Below are 27193 nucleotides of genomic sequence, written 5' to 3'. Positions count from 1 at the left end.
CTGCTGCCATCCTACAGCATTGTTCTCAATCCCTACAAAGCTATCCCACAATAACAGCTTCCTAGAAGTTTTTAGTTTGTTTTAACACACTTAAAGCCTGGTTTAAGTCCTGGGTTAAACCTGATGGGCAGAGGAAATGCAGTCCATGAGCAGCCCCAATGCACAAAGAGGTACAGCCAGCCAGCTACAAGCATCATTTCGTGACAATCTCTGCAGCAAACAAATGCCAGTAAATACCTTAATATATTCTGCCTAAAATATCCCTAGGTGTGTTGTATTCATCCTTCACACAGAACTCACTTTTTCATACTTTCCATGTACAAGGAAACCATTTTTCTTCTACCTGTGCCACAGCACAGGAATTATTATATGAAAGTGCTGATTGTGTGATTGATCCTCTGTAATAGTGGAATGAGGAGTAGGACAAAAAAATGTATTTTTAAACATGCCTAACAGAGTTTTGACAGTCCTTCAAAAAGAAAAATAAGAAAATTAACATTAGTGCATACAAGTTTAGTCAGAAGATAATCTAAAAGTTTGTTTGACTTAAAAGACCTTAAGTTATCAAGCACTCTCTAAAATTAGTTCCTTCTATTTCTTCAATGCAAAGAAAAAAAATGCATGAGGAACATTTCTTTTTCTGACATAAATTTTGTAGGCCAGTTGAGTTGCTGAAAGATCATTTTTATGTGAATGATATAGAGGTCAGCAGTAGCTCTTTAGTTAGTCAAGACCAAATGGCCCAGACAGCATGTTTTACAGCATGCTGTAAAATCAAGTATACATTTTTTCAAAACTTAATCTCCAGAATTATTGCTGGTAAAATCTCTACTACATTAGACAGATTTTTTTCTTTCTGAAAAGAAAAAACCACAACAAAAAGTGCTAAAAGTAGGTATTTACAGGAAAAGAAGCTAAATCAGAGGTGTAGCCTTATAACATCCTCTTTCTTGACATTTCTTCCAAATGACTATGTAGTCTCAGTCATCACCTGACCAAATAAATCCCCATTATATGGCTAAGAGAGAGTTCTCCCTCTTACCAGGCATGTGCATGTTCAGTTAACAGGAAGAACATGGCAGTAGTCTCCAGAGCCTTTAGTCTGGTAGCCTGACACACATGCACCACCTCCTGTCCTATGACAGGGAAAATTATCACAAAAATCCTGTCATGAAAGCCACATCACATAAGGGGAAAAAAGGCTGCAACACAAGATCTCAAATTCTCTGAGCTATTCAAAAGGTCAGGGTTAAGGTTTAACCACCAGATTTAATGGTTAAGGGTTTCACCACCAGATAGGTACCATCTTTGACTGAGTAAGGATCAACACCCGAGATTACCAACCTTCTGCTGTGGGTTCCAAAAATCTTTCTGCATCCAAAACCTCTAGTCAGATATGCAAGGTGTATATTGGTGAGAAGAATGAAGTGGTGCCCCAACACAGGGCTGGAGAGTAGACAGCTCTCGCCTCCAAGCTGAAACTTCATTATCAAAGATACAATAGGGCTGCCTATGGGCTGTGTATCCCCAGGTCACACCACAACACTGAAAACACCTAAATGAAATATTCATAACAGCAGATTTACAGTAGACTAAAACCTCTAGTGCAACGTCTAGAGAATTCCTTTAGGAATGGCAGCCTCTCATCAGCACTCCGTGTAGGGAAGCAAACCAGGAAATCTACCCAAACTGCACCTCATCTCCCAACATTACATATTAGCCATCACTACATATTACCCATCCTCAGCTCTGGTTAGAGCTCATTCCTTATATAAGCACTGGAAACTTATCCTTCAGGGCACAGTTCTATAACTTGCTCTTCTTGCATCTGCACAGTATCAGGTGAGTATAAAGTTGTCAGTACCTTTTTATCTTCTCTAGAGTTCTTTTATAAAAAGTCCATGGTAAGTCTCAACCTTAATTGTTTTCAGTATTCTCAGTATAGTCATGAAGCACAAGAACAATTATGTGAGGCAAAATACCATGTTGCTACAAGGGTCCTAAGATATGTGGGAAACACAATTTTGTCCTGATATTTCAAAACACTGCAAATGCCATGATGCAAACATTAAGCAAATGTAGAAAAATATGTATTATCCAGCCACCTTCTCACAAAAGCTGTATTCCTCTGGAAGCTGCTCCCATCAATTATTTCACCTAGAGACCAGACTGACCTTTTTCCCTGCCTTCATTTTCATCAACTTCATTTCTGATGGCATGACAGGAAAAAAGCCAAAAGGATAGACTAATGCTAAAAGCATCCGTTTTCATAGTTTCTTCATATATCCCATGGCAGAAGGAATAAAACCCTGTCTTGAACACAGATGCAGCAGGCATGCCAATACATTATGTAAAACACAGCAAATAATTTATAACTTCCTGAGAGCAACTCATTTTAAGTTATACTACCAGTAATGGCACAGCTTAAAAGATGGATTTCAGTGAGCAAAACCTGATCTGCATAGTAGGTTAATTGTAGAATCAAAGGCCAAATGGCTTAAAAACATAATCCTCCATCACCTAAAGAACTACTTTTGCATAAACCTTGCCTGGAGACATATTTTATTCACTGAAAGTATTCAGGCTCCATAAACATAGATGATGAGATTTTAAAATACAAACTTACTTCATTACAAGTAAATGCTAATACATATATATACATATATACATATGGAAATATTTCAACATTACATTTCAGTGAAATTTCAATGTGATTTATTTTCATCCTTCACAAACAATATTTATGGAGCATGCAAGAGTGTATTTCACTCTAGAAGAGTGCCAGACTTACTGGCATGGTAATCAGCCTAAAATGCAGTTTTTTAACCTAAAGCAAAATGTGCCAAAAGTTAGTTGGGACACATAAGTTAATACCAAACACATGCACAAAGCTATACTGCAGCAAATTCCTTCTTACCACTGTCAGCATGAGTACTTCTGAATGAACAAACTTCTTTTTTATCAGAAAACTGGCAGAATAACATAAAAGAATAAAACCTGAGAATATTATTAAATCTTGAATCAAGTTCATAGCAGATGTAAAGCTACATTTGCTTTCCTTAAACTTGTTTCATATTACATATAAAGTCCACAGCTTACATATTTATAATATACTTCTTTAAATAAGGATTACATTTTCAGGCAGATTATCAGACTTCAATTTAGTTACTGAAATTAAGAAAAATGTTTAGCCTAAATTCATCTAGAGGTATAATACATCCAATTGTCCAATAAGCTTTTTTAAATTCTGCACCAGGAAGACACTGCAAATGAACTTTGCCATACCAAACATATCCCTTTCACTAATTATACTTTATTAGAATTTAGCACTGTGATAGTCATGTCTATATCTTTTTAGCTTTTCTGGTAAAGCCAGTACATTATTTATAATTTTACTTTTGTTCTTTAGACTTACTAGAAAAAACACTTTAAATAATTAAAGCTGATTTCTAATGCATTTGACAGCTTGCAATTTGGGCTTCTTTAAGACCATTTACTATTTACATTCTACAAGACATCATATCATCTAAAAATTTTAAGTAAGAGGCTGTTCCCTCTGGACTATTAATGTAATTTATTCCATTGCTGACTACTATTAAGGGTACATCTTTGGGGGATGTGTGTGGTGTACGTTTCTTTTTTTTTTTTTTCCCCCTCAGTAACTTATGCAAGATCCTTGCCCAGGCCATCCAAACTGAAAGAAATAGATCCCTTGTGAACTCACTGCTTTAGTTACTGAACTAATCCATGTCAAGCAAGCCACAAAGTAAGTTTACTTTACTAAAACTTTATAAACAGCAAGTATGTGGAAGTACATGAATGTTATTTTTCTAGAAGGAAATGTTTTTAACTTGCTTGTACAGAAGCATAATCTGCATTTGACTTGTATAGGAACTAGAGAACCACAAAAGTGGAAATATATGTAACACCATTTGTTATTAATTATGTTTTGTGACCACAATAGGCAAATGCAGCCTGATGTCCTACCTCCAGCATTTTCCTGAAAGAAAATTTAGATGTAAGATAAAAGTAACTATGGGCACAGTCTTCTCTGACAAGAAACAACAACGTATTCAAGTCTCTTCAGTACAACAGTACTGTTTAATGGTTACTCAACATACGATATTTTTGTCCATAAAAAAGCAATAACAATATTAATAACAACAACAAATATTAATAATAACAACAACAACCACCACCACACATAGATTCATACTAATCATCTTTCCAAGAACCTTACAGCCTGGTTGCCATTCAATTATTGATTTTGCAATCTATTCTGCATGCTGAGGAAGAAAATCATAAATTTTTAACACATCAAGGCGCAATGTCTAACATGAAACATATAGGCTACGATAACATGATTAGCTTAATGACTTTTATTTCAGTGAAACCACTTAGAAAAGGAAAAGATCAGAAAGAATTTAGTGATAGTTTTGGGGTTTTTTAATTTTTGTAGTGCTGAGAAAGAACAAATACACAACAAAGATAGAAAATATAAATCAAATGCTGTTTCACATTTGTTGTACACTTTTCAAAGTCTCATAGTTATTCTGTTAAAAATTTCCTCTTCCATTTGAATCACAAAGAGAATAATTCCCTACACATCAAGCTGCACTATCAAGTAAATGTATTTCAGTGCCCCTCAGACTTATTTAGCAATTTATTTTCCTCTCACTTTGACGTACTGTAATGTCCTAATCAATAAATTCCTGGACGTAGAATGCCCTTAAAATGAATGCCTGAGTTTCCACACAGGAGATTGGGCTTGATGTTTATTTCAATCAACACCCACCCCCAACCCCCAAAAAACCCCAACAAAACAGTCTTGACAATAAGTCTTGGGAGTAAACACTCCCAAGATACATTTCCTCCCTCCAATTCTTTAATAGAAAAGATAGAAAATGCTATATGAAAATAGAAAAATGCTATTATGCATATTTTTAGCCTATTATCAGGCATTTTTTAAACCATTAATAGCTTTGGTATCAATTTACACTATATTTAGATCCCACATTTATATGCTTTATACTCTACTTCTATTGTTTTAATGCTTAGATCAGAATATTTAAATTGGTACAAAGAATAAAATCATTATACTAAAACTTTCCCTGGTTATTTTTCCCACCAAATAAATGCACTAGAGAAACAATGTAATTTACAGATTTTCATGGACTGAAAACCCAGAAAAATAAAAACTTCATAGCTCCCTTAAAGTCAAAGGCATGTACTGAGTAGATCTGCTTCTTTCTAAAAAGCAAAATCCCAAACTGCTACAAAAGTAACCATATAAACATGCAGCCTGCATGAGTGATTGGCATAGGTTTATTTATATTTTTATGTATAAAGTCTGTGTCAGAGATTATTAATCCAAAATAATTTTAAAAGCCCATACAGCTGTCCTTCTGAAATAAACCAAGTTGACAGACTTACAATTTATATCAAATACTCATCAGCAATCTTTCCCAGTTTTAAAAGATTTTATATAAGCTGCACAACATGTTCAGTGCCAGATATATTTGTCACCAACTTGCATTGCTGTTCTCTTGCAAAAAAAAATCGTAATTCCTTTGCATCTTACACACTGTTTTTTTGTTTTAAATACTGACCTTTACTAATTTCATCATCTTTTAAACATTTTTTACAGGGTAATAACCTTGATCTGATGAAAAAAATAAAGAGCTTCTTACCATCCTGATCCAGTATTTTCCACGTCTCTGGAGTTCAGCAGCAAGGAGCTGTTGCTGTTGCACTGCTTACTAGAGACACTGGAGGCTTTGGAAGCAGAGAATGTTTTATGTGGTTAAAATGTATCACCACTGATTATATTTCAGTCCCTCAATTCCTAGCCTTGATGCTCTGGAAATCAGCCAATCCAAGTGATAAAGAGGTTTGCAACAAGAAGTTGCAGAATTTCCACAGTGAATGCTTCACAGAAATGTTTTGCTTCTTGATACTTGATTTTTTATATCCACTAAATGTTAAAATAAATCCTGGCTCCCTTTCCCCTCCTTCTCTTTTTTTTTTTTTCCCTAAAATGAGATTCATATATTGTTCACAAGGGACTTTGGCATTTGCTATAGCTAGGCACAGTGCAGAAAGGCATCATGCCAGATTACTCATACATCTCAGCCAAGATACCTGAATTTTGACTTGCAACACACCCTGTTATTCCAAACATGGATCTTCCTAAGCCAAAGCTCCTAACTGCCAAAATACACAGTGTTTTTGTGAGGCAGCCAAATGCCCCTTCAGATTAGCTAAGAGCATCTTTTGTTTGCAATGTGGTTGCTCTTTGTCGGCTTTTCTTTTTTTTTTTTAACACTTTTTTCCCTAGGGAAGACAAGGTGGTAAGTTCCAAAGGGATGAAATGATCAACTGGCACTTCTACTGCCACTCTTCTCAAGAACAAATTTCACACAGCAAATTTCCCTGCAATGCTACAATTATGATTAATTTCTCAGTTAACATTATAACCATCTTAATGTTTCCAATGGTAGCTCAGGATGCTTCTGTGTTTTGTGTGATAAAAGAAAATTTTTTAAAAGTCCAAACAAAACAAAAACAAAGCAAACAAAAAAAAAGCCCACAAAAACCCACAAACCCAAAAGTTAACTAAACAAGCAGTCCTGACTCCATGGTGTTATCAAAAAACACCTCACAGTAAGAGGCGACAAAGAGGGAGGCAAAAGGAACCAAGTCAGATTACTGGCTAGTTTAACAAGCACTTAGAATAATTCCCAAGCTTTTTGGGCCTCACAGTAAAGGGGTTTTAAAGAAAGGAGTATCAAAAGGCTATGGAGACTACCATGGAGATGCTCTCAAAAAAAAGCACATTATTGTACTAAGAGACCATAAGAATGAGCCTGAAATTTTAATGAATAATGACAGAGGATGGAGTGATACTTCTGCAACAACTAAGAATTTATGAAGGTCTAGAAAAGTGAAGAACATGTTCTGTGCAAGGAGGGAAAATAAATTCAGAAGAGATGCCTGTGGGTTTTTTTTTTTTATTCTGTTTGCCAAGGAAACAATAATGATTTTCACTGAATCTGAAAGAATAATAATTTTTACTGAATCTGAAGGAATAATAACTTTCACTGAATCTGAATGGGTATGAAAGTGCAGGACTGACCTGAAGAACACAAGGAAAAGGATGCTGGACTAATTGGCAAGCCTGTTTAATAGGGAAGAAGAGCTGGATGGAATATTCAAATGTTTGTTGAAACTGCAATGAACTTACTTTAAGAAATTACATTAAAAAATAAGATTTAATCAATAACACTGACAGTGTCATTTCTGAACTTAGAGAAAGACCAAAGTAATAAATGACACGTGTTATGAACACCATGGCAAGATTAGGTTGTTTTCTAGAGTGACAAGGACGCAGCAGGAGGGGAGTCTGCCGGAGGCCTGTTTTAGCCATGTTGAGCTGTTGACATCTAGCTGAACAGCCACAAGAAGCTCTCTTTACTCCAGACCCTTCTTCTTCAGCCAGAGCTACAAAAATTCATTTGCAAGGCATCATGGCAAAGACGAATTTGACTTGTATTTACAGATGAGCTTGCCTGATGCAAATAAAAGGATCACAGTTCAATCCCTAAGAAAAATAGCAAGATGAAGTCGAAAGAGGTACTGAAAGACTGATTAAGAAGATAGAAGGGTAAAAAAACAAGCCAATCAGGTTCTATGAAACCAAGAGAGACAAAATTTCAGGCAGCAAAATGGGCAGCAGTATTCAAGATAGCTTACAGGACAAAGAAAATCAGTAGACAGCCCTAGTTTCATTGTTTGACCAGAAAGCTGTCTACACATACCTTGTCATGAGCAACATCAGCAGCATGGAAGGAGCAGAAGATGCACGAATTGGTCAGTGCCCAGTGCCACACCAGAACCTGGGTAGTGTCCATAAACAACTCACACTGCTAATGGGATTCCCATCAGAGAGGTTCCACATTTAATATCACTGAGACCCAGCAGAGAATTCTGTGAAACAATTCAATTGCAATCAATCTGGCTACAGAGGTCTTGCTCTTTTTAGATGTAAAAACTTTTCCATCACAAAGTTTTTGGCCATCTTAATAGTCTACACAAACCTTTCCTGAAATCCTTGAAATTTATGAAACCCTTATGCTCACAAAGATGTCTGCTGGGATAGTGATCAGATGCCAAATATGAAGAAGTACATGCAGCCAAGTTGTGTTCCTGCATATTTCTACACAAAATGTGTATGGGACAGGACAGCATGGCCCTATTCATATGCACAAACAATCTTAAACTCTGCCTTTCAGTCAATGAAGGCAGAATGCTTCAATTTTTTACTGAAAAGTAATTCAATTATTGAATGCATACACATTTCAGAATGAATTCTGTCACAGTCATCTCACAATTAAAACATGCACCTCCCAAATTCAAGCACAAATATTGCCTCCTAAATTCAACCACAAGATATTTCTTTACAGAAAAAATGCTGTCATGTACCTATACAGGCAGAAAAAAACAATTAAGTTTGACTAACTTACTTCAGCATGAGCACACATACTTCAAAACAAAGCCCCCTTTTCCATTTACTTTGAACTCCTACTAACACAGAAAAAGAAGTGACCACCAAGGGAAAGAGTTATTTTTATCAGTATTTATATCAGTATTTATAGTATTTATGGTATTTATAGTATTTATATCAGTATTTATATCAGTACTTTTGCAGTACTGATATAACTGCAAAAGTTTATATGTGAACCCCAACTTCGACATCTATAACCCTTAAAGATAAATTTTTTTCTCCCTTGAATTCTTGAAGAATCCACAAGCAATGGGAACCTAAATCTTCCAGACAGGTCCAGAATTTCTCCTTTTTAAGAGGAAACCAATTCCTTCCCAAATTTGAGTTAAAAACCTGTAATTTAATCCTTGCTGACTGGTTACAATCCTATCGCCAGACTTTACCCCTCTCAGCATATTAACTGCCAACATGAGCTCCTTGCTTCAGAGGCTATTTCAAAAATAAAAATAAAGCTCTGCAAGGTACCTGATACATTTTTTAGATCCCTGTAGAAATGTAGTTAGCAGGCTACATAATTTAAACACTTATTTAGACGACATAGAGATGCCTTTGAATAATCTAAATGATCAAGGAATGGATAATAAAGCTATAAAAACTTAAACTGGATTAAAAGTAATCTATCTTTTGCAATGAAAATAGGTTAGATATGGCAATACAAGTTATTTCACAAGTGCTCTTTGCAACATGTAACCATTCAGACTAGACCCCTCAATCTGCAACAACTGAATGGTTGTATTAACTGGTACCAAACATAAAGCAACTGATCAAAGAACTGAATTTTTGTCCTGACAGAATTTCTTTTATTTTGGCATTTGATTGTTGACTGGAGAGAAGAGTTTAAAAAAAACATCTGGCTTCATTAAATGAAAAATCCTAATAAATTAAAATAAAGAATTGTTGAGTTGTTTCGGGTTTGCCTGAGATGTCACAAAGCCTCAGGGACACGCAATTATGGCTCTCTTGGGACACTCTGTAAGTCTGTCCAAATTGTCCCTAGAGTTATGAGGCATCTTCTCTCCCCATAAGGTGTAAAAAATAATAGAAGTATCTAGAAACAATTTGTCGTAAATAGATAAAAATAAACCACAGCTTGATAAGTGATGAGACAAAAACATGCAATATTATTTGGCATTACAGAATGAAGACAAACAAGATTATGTATGTCTGCAGGAATTCTAAAAGTCAGCTCTAGGGTCGGCTCTCTGTCTCTGCCCCGAGATGTGTGGGATGGTTCTGCGGCAGCCTGCGCTTTCGAAGAATGAGTCTGGACTCTTTGCTTTTTTGGTCATCAGGTTGTTTATTATTTCTTATCTACAAAATTTTCCTTCTGCCCAGCCGAGGTCTGCACAGCAAGGCAGCCACAGGCACTCTGACAATCCCCGAGGCGGTGTCGTCCTTTTATACCACAAACTACGTATATCATATTTACTTTTAATTCCCATTACCTATCACCGATGTTAGACAGTGCACTTCTATTCTAAGCCAATCCCCAAGTGCCAACATCACAGCAGAAAATGGAGAACAAGAAGAAGAAAGAAGGACTAGACACACCTTTATTCCTCCATCTTGTCCCTATAACCCCCCTACCAAAAAACCAAAAACTTACATTTTCACCCTTTGAACACCTTGTTTTTACACCATTCAAACCTGTGTGGCTTTCACATCCCCATGCCAAGCTGGCAATTCGTTGGAAGGATCAAAATGAGGCCACCAGGTGTTCCGGGCAGAATGCCAGGGTCTCCAAGCCCCCCGACGGGGTCCTCAGCAACTCTGGACATCCGGAGGGATGTGCTGAGTTCCCACAGTCAGCAAAACAAAACATAGAAAACTTCAAAGGCACCTAGACAAAGCATGAAATTTATCAATAAAAGACTTTGATTTTTTTTTTGCTGTGAAGAAATATGTCCAAAGTGCACTCTAAGTGTAAATTGGTAAAACGTTGCAATTCTATGGGCTAAAAAAGTCAACTGAAAACAAAAATTCTCCATTCCTTCAAAAATCTAACTAGAACAGGAACTCCAAAACCAAATGACACAACTATAAATGCCAGTATCAGCTCTTCATTGTTCAGCAGTTTCATTAGCAACATGGAAAAGCAACAGGATTTGCAGGAAAAAAATAAGTTGTAGGAAAGAAAGAGAGAGAAAGCAGAAAGATGGAAGAGAGCTAGCAGAGGCAGAGTAGGGTGCAGAGAGGGGCAGAACACGTATCTCAGTCTGGTCCATCTTCAAGACTTGGTGGATCTACAAATAAATAGCTAGCTCAAAAAGCAACCAACAACACTAAAAATCAAAGCCTGATATCCCCACCTAGTCTGTTACTCTTCCACAAACACAGCAGTATTTCACCTTGCAAGAAACTTTACCAAAATCTCAGATATAAGTTACATCCTGAAATCACTCATTCACAATTCATATATTAATATCCATGCAACTTTCCAGTGTAAAATCCTATTCTTCAAGAGGACTTATAAAAGCACAGCCTCAAATACTTCAAATAATGTTTTGAAGCAGAAAAAAGATTAAGATGTTCTACTGGCCTTGCAGAAAAGAAAACTTTTATGCAAAATTCTGCTTGTAGAGGTTTGGACCTCACGCAGCAAGAATACATTCACATTTTATGAAATTGGTACAGCATCTACAGAATAGAAGAGGCTCCTTACCAATTCAACTCTGCTCAAGCAGTAACCAAAGATTAAAACATGGCCCTGGATGTTTAACATTACCCAGCCCTAAACTGATGTGCCAGCTCATAGACTGTAACTGGAGCAGGTGGCAGCTACTTCAATGGGCAGTATCAATACACAGAGGATGATGGGCTGTCATTGCCATCAGGCACAAACAGTGTTTACACGTTTCAAAGAAATATTTTCCCTTTATTTTTGGGGAGCTGAAGGTGTGCGTTAAAGGCAAGAACAGTTGAAAAATAAAGTCCATTGTGTTAAAAAAAAAAAAAAAAAAGGACAGAGAAATAGAAAGCCTCCTTATCTATCTGATGCAGCTGAAAAAACATATGAGTGCTGCCTCCCAGAGTCCAGCTGCCTGGAACAAGTCTTTCTATTTTTACAGTGATTCAGTGGCCAAGAAAATCTCTAAGGGCCGAGAAACAACAATTACATTCTCTTTCTGCCACTGTTCTGAGGGGGGTCACACCACCCCAGTTCAGGTTTCCAATAGATTTGAGCATGTGTATTGCCTAAACAGCAGAGACAGGTATCAGCTTCAAAACAGAGCTGAATTCATTTCTCTCTCTCACATGCACCTGAATCCCTGTCCTCAACATCTCATAAAGGAAAACAGAGTTAATAGACCCTCTCTCTGCACAGGTCCTGAGAATGCTGCATAGAGACTCGGTCTCCCAGCACTGCTCCACCTGGAGCAGCCAGGTGGGTGACAAGAGCCACTTCACTCCAGGGAGCTGGCTGGGGGAGGTGGGGCACAGAGTGAGATGCAGAGCTGCTCTGAGAGGCTGGGCAGCTTCCACTTCCTGACATCAATGTCAACAGAGGGATGCTACTGTCTCTCTGCAGGCTGCAGCCAAACCACTCAGAGCAGCACAGCATTTGTTGATCTAACCACTGAAATTAGCACACACTGTAATCATATTTTAAAGCCAAAAGCAGATGTTGAAGGAGTTCCATTTAAAGAAGTTTATGGTGTTTTGAGCACTAATCAGAGATCACTATTTTGCCAGTTTGCAGCAATCCTTCCATCACAAAGTAGCTCAAGAGGTGTTTCTACCAGAAAAGCCAAGTGCAAAGAGCCTCTTATTTTAGGCAAAAGGAAACAAAATTTTGCTTTTTTTTTCATCATTAGTGAAGATCGGACACAGCCTTTAAATACTGAGAGCACAATCAGCGTAACTCAGCAAACAACTCCTTTCGGTCACTGAGAAATGCGGTTGCCAGGCCAGCATTTCCCTTTACGAACTTCCAGGGGCGCAGGAGCCCGTGCCCGAATTCCAGGCGGGAAGCTCGGGAGCGGCGGCGGTCGGCTCGGCCCGCGGCCGCCGGGGGGCGGTGCAGCACCGCGGGCGCGGCCGGCGGTGGGCGGGGAGAGGCGGGACCGCGGCGGGACCGGCCCCAGCGGCACCCGGATTGTCGCCCCCAGCCGGGGCAAGAGCGGCCCCACACAGGCTGCCCAGAGTGCTTAACGAGGCAGCGTTTTTATGGAAAGAGCCTACGTAACGCAGACACTAAAAATAGCCAATTAGTATTTGGCCTCCCGTGTAACAACATTAGCTGTGTTGATGTAATTACCTTTTGTTTCCATGTGAAATTACACTTAATATGATTTTACTGGATCATAAAAGACATTTCATTCTGCTGCAATACTCTGCCTAATGCCAGTCTCAAACTTTGGTAGAAGAGGGATGAAATAGCAGAAAGAGAAAAGTTGCTACCACTAAGTTGAAAACAGTCAAATACAGAAGTGGAGAAAATGGAGCAACCTCCAAGGAGATTTTCAGGGCTTTTTGTGACCTCAGGGTTACTATAGATAAAGGCGACTTATTTCTGTTGGACTTTCTTGATTATGATACCTCTCCAAAACTGTCCTGAAAAGGCAAATGCCTGGCACGCATGCTAGGGATGGGCGGCTCTGGAACACCTCAGATGAAATGGGAGGTACAGCAGAACACTACTGCAAAGTCATATGGATGAGAAACTGCTCAGAAAGGCACTGGATGTCTCAGGCTCATATTCCTGCGTGACACAGTGCCTGTCAGACATGACAAATCCCAAGCAACAGGGCCAAACTATTCCAGTGTAAAAAGCTCAGTGACAGATAAAACCTAACTTTGAAAAACAACACGTGAGTCTGCACAAATGGTTCTCAGGGAAGGAACCAATCTTAAAAAAGAAATGAAAAGAATTTGAACAGCACCACCACTTGCTCAGGTACCAGACACTACGAATCAGGTGATGCTGATTTAAACCCACTTCCAAATGAAGAATCATGAGCAAGAAATCAAGCAGGCAAATGACTGCTACAGATTTGTGAAAACTTGAGAAGTGTAGGTGTACACAATATGCATCTCCAGCACAGGCTGAGCAAAAAATGGACCTGCACAGTGCTGAAAGACATATGCAAGCTCAATATCCCCCTTACCTGACAGCATTTTGTGAAAAGACACAGCAAGTGGTCAGACAGCTAAACAGAAACAATCTCTGGAAATGACAGATCATTTGAAAAACTGATCATAGCAGTGGATGACAATCTGGCTCACTTGTGCTAAGAATACAAGGAAGAATAGGGAAGAGCTGATTTTAGTGGCAAGGTCTTTGAAAAGATTCTAAAAACTGTGCACAAGCTTCTGAACTAAATTCTTTAACCAAAGTATTATCCATATTGCAAAAACGAGAAAACTGATTTAAGGGATGGACTGCTAGCTTAAAAGATGGAGGAACAGTGAGTTATGGCTTTACCCTAAACTAATTAGGGTGAAATACAGTTGAGATCAACGGACTAAATCTTTCACTCATTTGACCAAGCTTACAACCTGTCCATTTCACATAGGATCACAAGATGAATTATTCCGTGTCCTGAGAAGGAAGAGGCTCCAACCTATGAAAAAGTAAAGTCAAGAGTCTTACAATAAATTCGGTAATTCTATGGTTTTTAAAACAAAAGAAGTTGCTGAGAAAGAATAGGTTATCTCACCCTGGAGACTGATGCACAGAGCTGCCAGTCCAACAGCCAAGAGCTTTGAAGTACAGACACACACAAATCAGAGTGACAATCTGCTAATACACAGATACTCTTGACCTAACAGGCACAAGAGACAGGTGCCTGTGGAGCAACACTACTCCAACCACAGGTCTGCAAATGGTTTATGCTTACACAAACTATTGTGGGGAGATGACCCTGGCCAGAAGGTCAACACCCATACTGCCGCTCACTCACTTTCCCCCTCTCTGTGGCACACAGGAGACAAAACCAAGAACAGAGGAAGGAAACCTGTGGATCAAATAAAGACAGCTTAACAGGTTAGGGAAAGAGGGGACACACCATCTCCAAAGCAGCAAGTGACTTGAAGTCACTCACTGCCTCCCACAAGTGTGGATACCCTTCAAGCAACAACCACCATAGAAAACACTCTCACACCCCCACACCCTCCTCATTTTACCCCCAGTTTCTATTGCCAAGTAAGCAGTCATAGCTGTATCCCACCCCAACCTCTTCCCCACCGACTTTCCTACTGAATTTGAGGGGAGATGGAGAAACAAAGACCTCTGTGCTGTGCAAGCACTCTTCAGCAGCAGTCAATTAGTGCATCATCAACACTGTTTTAGCCATGTATCCAAAACACAGTACCACACAGCACTGTGAAAAAATTAATTACATCCCAGCTGGACACAGTACAACTTTTTGCAAGAGAGTTGACTCTCAGGACAGGCAACCAGAAAAAGAGGGTGATCTGGATAAAATGGACTTAACGCAAGAGAGAATGTCGCAACCTGCCTGAAGCCACCATAGATGGAGTTGGTGTTCAGCTCAAAAGAGTCCATGGAGAAATAAATTATTAAATCAGATATAACTTCATACATGAACATTCTCAGTCTTGCTCTTTGTTGCCAAAGCATTGCTTACTTCTCAAATGAAATGTTTCTAGTGGTTCTCTGGAGTCAGCTGGTAGGATGACGTAAGAGCTTCATTTAGGAAAGAAAATGAGAAAGAAAAGTGATCAATAAGGTAGCAAAAACACAGACAGAATCAAGGCTGCTTGACTTCTCTGGACACATCTTCCAGATGAAAGCAATCGCTGCTTGCAAGGCTGTGTTTTTCAGGCTAGCAGGAAGTGGCTGGACAGTGGAATAGTGGTTGAGTAGCAAAGTAAAAAAAAAATTTGCACTGCAGCAAGAGACAAATAAAGAATATACAAAAACAAGAATCTACTGTGCCTGGTGCATACAGTCATTACACTGTACTGGCAGAGGAATAAAGGAATAATATGCATTAATAGTAATGTAAATTAATACCCACATTTCAACAGTGTAGCTGAAATTTAATGTTGGGTGATGAGTAACTTAATGAACTTATTGCTGGTCAAACTGAATCAAAGGTACAGCTTAAGTTCATTAATAGCTTAATCATCTAATGATTTTAAGGTATCCAGAGGTAATTAGGGCCTAGGTATTCTTCCTGGTCCAATTCTTTGCTGCCATAGTGCATATACAGTCTCAGTAGTTTTGGCTGTGTTTCACTTGTTGCTATGTTCCAATTGTTTACTCAGCTGAAAAATATGGTGTTGGTGAGATCAAGAGTGACCTGCCAGGAAAAAAAAAAAAAAACCTTTGAAAAAATAAGGGCTGAGAAATATACAGAGAAAATGCCACACATTGCAAGAGCAATACCACCACTACTTCCAAAGTATTGGAAGATTCTGCCCTGATGACATGCAAAAACTACAACTACTAAATTTAACAGCATATTAAAGCAGCATCCAGCAGAGCTCTCCGTATTGCATTTGTTTAACGTTGTCTTTTCAGCCTCTGCTGGATAAGCTTCAGTGGGAACAGACCCAAATACCTCAAACAAGGGGTTGAAGAACCCACAAGTCAGACATCTGAATAGCAAAAACGTGATGGGAAATACATCCTCATTCCACCTGCTTGCTGCACACATTGCTTTACAGCAGAGAGAAGCCTGTCCCTAAAGGCATCTTCTTGAAAAAAGAACTTCAAAGATCTAATGCTCAGACTTAATTTTAAAATCAATGAAAACTCTCTGTATGATACATATAATACTTCCTATCTTGCTAAGTCTTTTTAAGCAGGAGAGAGAGAGGGAAATGTAATAATTTTCATTATTTACAAGAATTACATGTAATGTTTATGTAGCCAACAAAATAAAGCTTCCTGTATATATAAATTTCCTTAAGAGAGTATCAGCCTTTGAATCTGCTACAAATGATTTGACCACTAATTGGAGAAAAAGCCCCAGCATGAACACATAGTTTACAGGAACTATTAAAAAACACAAATCAAACTAGTCTGAGTTACAAATTTCTTCCCACAGATCTAAATATTTGAATTTTTCCTTTGCCATGTCTTTACAATTAAACTAACTACATTTGGATTATATTCTGATCTCTCATAATCTGAAGGGAATTGTTGACACCAGTTTTACATTCTATCTCTTTCTCTCAAAACAAGGCAGTTCATTACTTCATGAAAACCAGTCTCTCAGAAAAGAAAGTTATACTTGGACATACTCCCATTGGAAATCTCTTCTGCCCACTTTTCAGTAGGCTGCTTTCAAAACTTTATTGAGCCCTCTGAACACAGGAGAATCTCCAGCTAACTCAGTCCTGATTTAAGATGAAAACAGAATATGTTTCTGTGGAAAAAACCAAAACCATATCCTCCCCAATCCAAGGACCAGAGCTTCAATTCTATGAACTGAAATTGTAAGATATGTTATGCAAATGCAAACCATTCTTTGTTTTCTTGAAGAATTTATTTTTAGCTAAATGATGAGTGTACTTTAATTAGAATTTTATATTGCTTCTATACTATTTGTGACTGTAGACATAAGTCTGTGCAAGTGCCAGGGCCAGATGAAAAGTGAGGGCAGCGTGCCTCTTCTCACAGACACTTGCAATAAAGAAAGACAAGCCCAAAAGTGAAATATAGTGGCTAGGACATTAATCTAGGAGTCAGTGAGCTAATTTAAATCCAAACCAAACAAACTGAGACAAATTGCCATTCTCTGCCTTTATTTCACCTCCCCAACCTTCCTGACAAGGCCTCTCATGGCATTTGCACAGCACACTGCATCAAAGGACCAAATCTCAGTACAGAATATTAATCCACATTATACAGTATGCTGTTAAAAATATAAAGGTGATCTCCAACTTTCTCTACATGCTTTCAGACAACTCCAATTTCTGTGGGATTAGGATACATACATTCATAAATTAAGATTGTGTCATTCAGTGAGCATGGATCACATGGGTCAAACTACAACTTTGTTGCTATGACCTGTGAAACTAGTCCAAATCTCTGAATGTGTTCAAAAAATAATCCCAGAGCCAAGTTCCTCCATCTTCACTAGAACGGCAAAACTGATGATAGATGTCTGCTTTCAAAAACCTTCAAATTTGTAGAGTTAAACGCAAGTTTACCACTCAGTTTGAACCAAAGCAACTTTTCCAGTTGAATAAAAAAACAGAAAAAATTTCACAGAACAGGCAGGTGCTTCAATGGTAACCTTCACATTTTCCCACCGCTGCATACATAGTAAATATTATATGAAGCAGCTATCACAGCCTCCTGAGCTAAGGGGCTTTTCTCAATGTGAGGATAAAGTGAATCATCTGAAATTGTTCAGATTCTCCTTCTTTCCAAAATAAAGGCATGGTTTTCATACTTTTCTGCCTTTATTTGTGACATTATGCTTTGGACATCTACCACAACATGGTCAAATCTGCAGTAATATAAAAAACTGTCAAACTCTGTGTTACTGCACAGATATCTTTAACAGGCTCTAAAAAAAAAAATTATAAAGAAAAAAGTGAAAATGTAGCCTTAAAAACAGGGAAGAATAAGGAAGCCTGTAACCTGAAGGAGTCTGACAGCATTATCAAATGAGACAAGAATGGTTGGTTTTTGTTCTAATTGGCATATGTGCCTGCACAGTGATGTAAAACAAAACCCTAGTCTTCAATGAAAAAATCCCAACAACAAAAGTGAAAAACCACCCTTTCTGTAATAGAAGTTTGATAAGAATGAACATAAAACAGGTATTGTCTGATACACTTTGGAAGCAAAGCATATTTGTTGCAGTCGGTAACCCAAGACAGTCAATCATTCTTTGAATTACTGTACTCATGCATTTTTACCTAGTTTCTACCTTTTTTTACTTAGACAAAAACTACAGTTGCTGATTGATAACAATACATTTTTACCAAGCTGCTTTTTCAAATTCCGTCTTACTAAAAATGACTGAATGAATCAGTTTTCTGAAAAATTGAATAAACAGAATTATCTCTCTGAAGAACAGGAGGGCAGCCACTACAAAGATTCTTTGAATACTGCCTGATTTATACCGTCCTCCACCTACTGCATCATGATCCCCTACTCTGTAGTAATCCAAACCTATAGGAACTGGAAACACTGAGACTCCAGATGGGAAGCAGTGCAGAATGTAAACAGGTTATAAATCACCTGAAGAGCTCAAGGTAGGTGTTAGGCAGGCAGGACAGGTAATCTTGTTATATTTTTAAATTTTATTTTTTAAAATCACAAACTAGTACTTGCTGCTTTAGCATACAGACTCACAGAAGTGTAAAAATACTTAAAACTATATGCCCTAGCATCCTTTGTTTAATGAAATAAAGGTAACCTTCATTTTCTAAAAAAAAAAAAGGTAATGTAATTATGTCAGGTTTCTGGTTTACAGCCTCAGGTAAAACATGACTTTCTGTTATTATCAAAGTGTTTCTGTGGCTTTCTGTTATTATTAAAGTGTTTTAATAGAGGGGGCAAAGGAATAATTTAAGAACAGGGTTACTCATTCATGTTCAAATAACAAGAAAACAAACCAACAAACAAAAGCAAAAAGCACACCACTACCAAAGCCCCAACCCCAACTGTAATGCAACACACTTACTAAGAGAAGGACTCCATTTCAAACTATGACAAATTAAAGACCAAGTCAGTGTCTGTGCTGAATATAACCTTAGAAATGAAACACAGCCTAAAGCCCTCAAGATAAGGACTCCACAGTAATCAGCACTACATAAGCCATCAACATTTCTTCCCACAAAGTTTAAAATTGAGAATTTTAAGGCCTTGATCTCAAGTTCATTGGAATTAGCAGTTTTCAATGGCTTTGGATTATGTCCTAAAGAAATAAGCAGGCACAGGCAGACTGGAATATAAGACAAGGTAACAGAAAAACACATTAACAGTAAGAATGAGCTTACTTTATTTCCTGAGAAACAATTTGCACACCTGCTTTATTTCAAACTCCTAATACAATTACACTGCAGGCTACATTTGCGTGCAAGTTTCTTTGAACTGCAGATCTTCGGCTTATTTCAAGATAAAACAATAAAAGCAAACATAAAAATTAATAATAAATGTATTATAACCTACAGGGACTTGGTAATTTTGTAAGCAAAGAACAAAATATCACAATTTTATATGAACTGTAATGAAAAAGATTAGATACATTACTCATAACTCTGGCAAAAATGCAAGAATACCAAGTTCTAAGTATTTTTGTACAAGAAACCACTATTTTAACCTGATGATTAGGTCTTTACATTGATGACAAAACATAATTTTATCCATCATTTAGTATTACACTTAGTTATAGCTAATGCATTCCAGAGGTATAAGCATGGACTATGTGACTCCCAACCTTCCTTTCAGTCTTATTTTTTATGATTTACTTAAAAGAGGGACATATTTCATGGGCATGCTTGCAGTGATCCAACTGGAAAACATACACAACTGAAAAGTTGACAGAAAGTATATAGATTATCTTATCACGCAATTTTTCTTCTTTTCTATTTCCAAGCAAAGCAACCTTTATATTCTCAGAAAATACACCTATTACATCTATTTTTGTTGAGTTTGATCAGCTGTTGCACTGATCTTCCATCAGTGCAACAGCTTAATAGTAAATAGTTTTCCGTGCCACACTTTTTGCAAATGTAGCTTACAATTTAATGAAAAAAATGTATTTTGTAAAATTACAAAGAAATGTAATTAAATATTTTAAAATAACTATCTCTTAAAGACCACCTGTTGGTTTAAATTGCTCAAATGACTTGAGAAAAATGAAATGAGCTGGCAATTTGTTTCCATTTCACAGATCTGTTCAAGAATAAACATGGTTTGGTGCTTGATCTTTCACAGTCCCCTGCAAGATCCTCATAGGGAATCTGATTAAATATGAGCTGGATGAGCAGAGACAGTGAGGACTGAAAAGAGGCTGAAGGGTCAAGCCCAGAGAGTGGTGGTCGATAGCAGAGCAGAGAATGCCTCAGCAAGTCTGCAGATGATACAGAACTGGGAGCAGTGGCTGACATGCCTGAGGGTTGTGCTGCCATCCAGAGGAACACTGACAGCCTGGAGGAACCTTAAGAAGTGCAACAAAAGGAACTGCAAATTCCTGTGCCTGAAGAGGGACAACCTCAGCAGTTCCTGTGTCAGTGTGTCCTGGGGGCAGTCGGCTGGAAAGCCGATTTGCAGAAGAGGCCCTGGGGATGCTGACAGACACCAAGATGCCCTTGTGGCCAGCAGGACCAGCAGCATCCTGGGCTACATCAGAAGGAGCATTGCTGGCACATCAAGAGAGGGGATCTTTCCCCCTCACTCAGCCCTGGTGAGGCCACAGCTGCAGTGCTGTGTCCAATCCTGGGCTCCCCAGTACAACAGAAATACTGGAGAGAGTCAAGCAAAGAGCCATGAAGAAGACAGTTAAGGGAATTTATCAGTATGTAAAAAGGTCTGAAGAGAAGCAGATGTAAAGACAGTGGACACAGAGTTATCAGTGGTGTCCAGTGACATCTTGCACTGTTTATCCAAGTATTTGAGGATAAGCTCTCCCACCTGTGTGAAGCTATGGCCACACAGAATATGCAAATACTAATAAATGCTATAAAAGTTATTGGAGCGTGTGTGTCCTGTGTGCCTGTGCTTTAATAAGTGCACTCCTCAAAGGAGACAGATAAGAAGCACTTTATGTGGGAAATGAAGTGATTGGTAAGTAATATGAATTTGTACTAGCAACGCAAGTTTAATCAAAAAGTCTAATAACACATGCCTCAAAGTTTCACCCTTCCTGGAAGGAAACAATAGCTAAATCATTATGATAGAAGACAAGAAATCTGAACTTGCATAACATCACATTAAGGCTCTCTGAAGCAGCTGTTATTAAGAATTGTTCATATTAATATTGCCTTTCAAAACTAGGACCTAGACTGTCCTTTACCCTAAAGCCAAACAAAAGCTCTTGTTCAGATAAATAAGCCTAAGAAGGAGCCCTAGCAAAATGCTAAAAATGGCTATGATAGCATTTAAGTTTCCACCTGTCAGAACACAATTATATGCTTCAATTTGCTCTTAGCCCCAAGTTCCACAATGCAGTGAGGTCACATGTTGTAAATTCAAAAAGTGCCAAGCACATCAGAGCCCTACCTCAAAAGTCAGAACGCAGGTCTACAAAAATCACGTAGTCCTGTTATTTTGGTAAATATTTTATCTTTTAGATTAGGGCAAGTCAAATTTCACTTTACAAAAGCTAATTGCTTAATGGTTAACGTTGATATTGACTTGGAACAAACAAGTAATTGAAGTAATTTGTCCTCAAATACCATTGTGCATTGCAATAGCCTGCCACAGCCATCCATCCAGGTTCCAACTCTGAAAAAAAAAGAGACCAAAAAGCATACTCTGTGTGAGGCCAAGACAAAGTCAAACACATCTCTAAAGATGCCAAATTGCTTTGCATTTCAAACGACCATCAAAAGGGATGTTTATGATCATTTCCTCTCCTCTTCTCACATTCCTGCTCCCTTCTTTTCATCAAATTTGCTCACTCTTCAGCAACATGAATGCTAGACCATTTCACCTATCTGAAAGGAAGTAAGCAATTCCATTTGGCAAGAAAACTAATTAAACTTTCGACAAAAGTCAGCAAGTTGGTTCTCTCAGCCTCTGGTCACAAGATCACCAGCAGCAACACAAGGAATGTGGCTAACTCCATTTCATTATCAACCTGCAGAGGACACATGCTTAAAACTGCATCTAAAATTTCCAGGGTACCATCTATTCTGGTGAGCTGGTGACTTTTCACATGGTTTACAACTTGTCTAAAAGTATCTTTTATCATCTTTACTGGATACATCCCCAGAACCCTTACAGAAAGCTGAGTAATGCTATTAGTCCATTATACATAGAGAGAAACAAGTTTCACTAAGAGTATGGTACCTTGTCCAAGGTCACAAGAAAAACACAAAACCTGTTTCCACTCTGTCTTTAAAAGGAGTAGTCCTGAGATCCTGTCCTGAGATTTTATACCCTATGCTCAAAACATTTCTTTACACTAGGCCAGCTTCAAGAGACTGAATCTAGAAACTGAATACAAAAGCATAATAAAGTGAAAATTGAGTAAAACTTTCTCTGCTCATTTCCATCACTCTTTCAAAGATTAGCCATTTTCCTGGAAAATTCAGGGAAGCTAAGCAAAGCTAACTTTGCAACAGAAGAAACTTCTGGCATATGAGGAAACTGGGTCAAAATTTTGATTCTCAAAGAAGTACTTCTATTGTTAGATACTTTTTTCTCTACTACAAAAGAATTAGTCACAAATATGTTCTGAAATCTCTCAAGGAAAGTTACAGTCAGCCTAACTGCAGACAGCTTGCCTTGGGAGTAATCCCAGAAAGATAATAGCCAGGTGCACTCAAGAGCAGGTGCAGGGGAGAAACTACACCCACTTCTTTATTAGAGTTGGAAATGGGCAAACATTTCCCACATTCAAAGTGAGGTCAAGCTCAGGAATTGGCCAGACTTTTCATACTTGAAGAGAGAAGGCAACAAGTGAGGAAGATGATGTGGATATCACCTGGATTTACCAAGAGTAAATTGTATTCAGCTAACCTGAATGCCTTCTGTGCAGTATGACTGTGAACTCCGTGGACAAGAGGAAAGCAATCATATTGCATAGCTGGGCATTGGCAAGGCTTCTGGCAGTCTCCCATATCATCCTATGAGTATAAAAGGTTGTGGTGGTGTAACAACACCACAGACTCTAGAAGTCACACCAAATTAAATCACTTAACAAAAACTTTTAAAAAGCTCAGGAACAGGTTTTCTAAGTGGTATATAACTTCTCTTGAGGTCTGCAAGAATAAGATATCAGCCACTGCCTCAAGAATGTTAAAGAAAATAAACTAGTCTTATGTTTAAGATCCCAAAAGATGAGACAAAAGGAAAAGGCCAGTTTAAAATCCACACCTACACGGGGGAAAATGCAGCTTCCTAAGAGTGTTGAAGAACTTTTTGCAAACAGGTTGGACTTTAAATAATACCTTCCCCTCCCTCTGAAATTAGTCCATTAGGATGCATACATAGTCAGGAATTCAGGATTGAGAGAAAATGAAAGAACTGGTATTATTTCAAGTTCCCAAAAATCCAATGCTTTTTATCTGCAACCAACAATTAATTTTATTGAAAATTCAAACTTAGTGAAAGTAATGTAAGAATTGAAACTCTTACTATTGCCATATGTGGCATTGATACTGTATTTGGAGGCAGCTCCAGGTCATAAAACATTTCCCCATCAGACCTGATGTTCTTATCTGTACTCTTTATATATTCCTGTCCCGTAACATATAGAAGAAGGAAGAAAATAAAAGCTTCCTGATTATCTGAAATATCAACATCAACTCCTGTTTCCCTTATCAAGTGAAAGTGCTCATGAAACACAATAGAAAGGGAGGCATTTCAGCTCTCAGAAAAACAACGTTGTCACTCAAATGACAAATGGAGACTGGTCATAGCATGTAATGGGTTATTGACATGAAAAAAATCATGACTGAAGTGACTGCATTGTTCTTCCTATATGCTTCAAGTAGAACAGCAACCTTACAGACAACATGGTAGGGAATAACAAAGAAAAACTATTGTTAATTTCTGTAATCTTTGCTTTAGAGTCCTCAGGAAGGAATTCTACTTTTAATGTAGTTTTTCTTTGCAAAGTGGTATGAAAACTGCTTGAATCTTTACATAAATAAATGGCAACCTGCCTGACATGAAGACCACAGCAAGAAACCAAAAATCCTGTATCTCAGAATAAGTATGTTTAAACAAATAAGGTGAGACCATTATGTTTTAACTCTGTTTTCAGGTGACATCCATAAATACAAGCTTTGGAATGAGTTTTTTTTTAGGGTTGAAAAAAACCTCACCTCAGAAATGTTTGTGCAAATGTACAATTGGAAAGACTTTTGTCTAAAGGGTTCATATGGCCATCTAGAAATTACTCACTTGCCTTCTCTACAAACAGAAAATATAAAAAAAAATGGAGAGCAAGGTGAAGACAGCATATTTGTGTCCAATCATACACAGCAAATTGCAAATAAATAATTTTAACCAACAGAAAATCCTAAAGAACTTGTCAGATGCATTACAACTTTGATAAAATTTACTCACAATTAGAATATCCCCAGCTTGTAGAAAGTAAGAGTGACCCCTATTCACTCTAAATACTTAATATTTCCCTTTTTGGTGGTTTCTGTAGCTTCTACATCCCTCACTTAAAGATATACAACAGAAGCTAGTTCAATGAGCCAATTACTCCAAATGTTTCAGGAAAATACTAGTGTCCATGATACCAATTACATTGAAAAAAGAAAATCAATCTCTGCATCAACATCTATGTATGTTTTTAGAGCCCACTATTCCAAGGACTCAACCACAAAAGTTGCTTTTGCTGTTTTTGTCTTGTTGCAATATTTGGCCAGTTTTAATGTGGAGATTCATGGCGGAGCTTCATTTCAGGCAGAGACTTCAGGGGAAATCAGTGTGTCTGCCATTGTGAGTATAGCAAAAGAAGAAACAAAACCAAACAGCAAGAAGGAAAAAAACAAACCTACAGAACTCTATTTGTGATTGCTTGCACAAAAGTACTAAGCTAATACAGAACCCAGAACTCACTCTACTGCATAGAAAGATCTGAAAAAAACAGATTTTTGCCCTCTCATCTTGCATGGCAGGTCTTTTCGTCTGATTTGGCTACCCAAGTCAAAAGCTTTCAAAGGCTGAGTTGAACAATCATGTTTTCCACTCCAGAATCCTAAAAGAGCTTCCATCTTTCTGTGTACTCCTACAACCAAGTTCTCTGCTCCTTTCAGTAATCTTCCAGCCTATGGTTTTCCCTTGCTTTCTTCAAGCTTCATTGTTCCTCTCCCTCTCTGCTTGCCCCACCTGCACCTTAAAAGTTTCTCTGGGCCTCATGGCTCAGTTGCTTTCAAAAATCACTTATCTCCCCCTTCACAGCAGAGCAGCCAGGACAACATAACAAGAGAACCTTTCTTCTGCTGCCAAGCCGCCGTTTTGGTTTTTTTTTTTAAAGGAAGAAAGCAACACGATGAATAGTAAATGGGCAATAAATACAACTAAACAAAGCTAACTGTTACAATATCATGCTCAATAGTTAAAAGTATGCACATATATAGAAATTTAAGTTAATTAAGCAGAGCTAGAACAAGGTACTGTAAAACCAAAGTAACTCACAGAAGAGAGGCCACTACCAGGAGCTTTGCTGTTTTCAGACTACATCTCCATTATCATATCTCAAATTAGACGCACAATTATTATCTTGAATGGTGTTTTGGGAAGCTGTTTCCTTCATGGTGGTATCAATTGAACACCCATCAGTAACTGGTTCCTCATCAAGCTGTTCTACTCAAGTCAGGAGTTCCACACTATGAGCCTGAATAAATTAGCCAGATATGTTATCAAAAATTAATAATGCCCAGAAATAAACCAAGAACATCTGATGCCACACAAAATCATTAAGTAAATAAACAAAGCAAAGTAAATTCCCAAAGGTTCTTATAAAATATTTTTAATCTTGCAAATGCTGGAGAAACACACGTTTTAAAAACCCAAAATGCAAACAGCTGTTAGGGAGAGACTTTTAGCAAAAAAATGAAATCATAGAAAGCATCAGCTTAAATACAACAACCAGATTTAGTCCAAACAAGAAGGGATTTTACAGCCTTTCAAAAAAACCATACTCCTCACCCTCCTTTATTTAGGTAATGTATTAAAAAAACACCAAAACAACAAAAATTCAACATGCAGTGGTAACCTGAGAGCTAAAATGTACAAAAATTTTAAGTACTTCATGTGTGTCTTAGGTACTGTGGCCTGTAAATCAGAAGGTATTACTATACAGTAGTACTTCTATAATAAACAGGTATTTCTACATCTGCTACAAATTTCTCACTTGATCAGAGAAAATCCTGATTACTACCTGCACAAACTAACTTGAAAAGGTGCACTCTCAGTTTTCTATTCCTGAAAAACAGAAATAAATGTACAATCACTTGAAAAACAGATTCCATACGAACAAGAAACAACAACTTCATCCCTTTCAAGACACAAAGGTACAATTGCTTGTATTTCTCTGCACACAAAAAAATTTTAGAGTCCTTATTTACTTAAAGAAAAGACATTCTGAAAGAACGTGCTGTTGGCTGACACAACGAAGTCACACTGGTGGTGACAAGTTTTATTGCTCTTCATGTAATCATTTCCTTTTATATTATCCATATAAGATCCATAGACCACACTTGCAGGGCTCTCAGCCAGCTCACACTCACAACTCAGAAACTTCCACCTTCCTTGCAATTTCAGGGTTTTCAGAAGTGCATATATGGGATTTATGAGTTTAAATCACTTGAGAACTTCAGAAAGTGTTGCCCTGCCAGAATAAAAATTATGTATAAACCTTATAAGAGAAGTGCATTCTTGCAAATCCTACATATATTTTGCACATCATATTTTCCTTGAGTGTTTCACACAATGTGCATTGCAGAACATGGCATGCGATAACAAAACAAGGCTGTGGATTTGTTAGAGGAGTTTGAGATGACAGAGCAAGA

The 27193-nt window shown here is 37.8% G+C and overlaps 1 protein-coding gene across 5 annotated transcripts in view; it reads right to left on the bottom strand.

Moving 5' to 3' along the window:
* Nucleotides 1-27193, bottom strand: part of PLD5 (phospholipase D family member 5) — a 176173-nt gene that overhangs the window by 133999 nt on the left and 14981 nt on the right. Inside the window, exon 1 of one of the 5 annotated variants that reach the window (XM_064708848.1) lies at nt 5691-5751. The exons of 3 other annotated variants lie outside the window; for them this stretch is intronic. Coding sequence is in view for 1 of the 2 variants with exons in the window: in XM_064708841.1 (XP_064564911.1) it covers nt 5691-5693 (3 nt within the window). In the remaining variant the exon portion in view is untranslated. Of the gene's footprint in view, nt 1-5690; nt 5752-27193 lie in introns of those variants that run through there. One more of the 5 variants, XM_064708841.1, reaches the window with a different exon arrangement.

Source organism: Zonotrichia leucophrys, chromosome 3 (genome assembly GCF_028769735.1).
Source record: "Zonotrichia leucophrys gambelii isolate GWCS_2022_RI chromosome 3, RI_Zleu_2.0, whole genome shotgun sequence".
Lineage (NCBI taxonomy): Eukaryota > Metazoa > Chordata > Aves > Passeriformes > Passerellidae > Zonotrichia > Zonotrichia leucophrys.
This window is presented reverse-complemented; position numbering and strand designations above follow the sequence as displayed.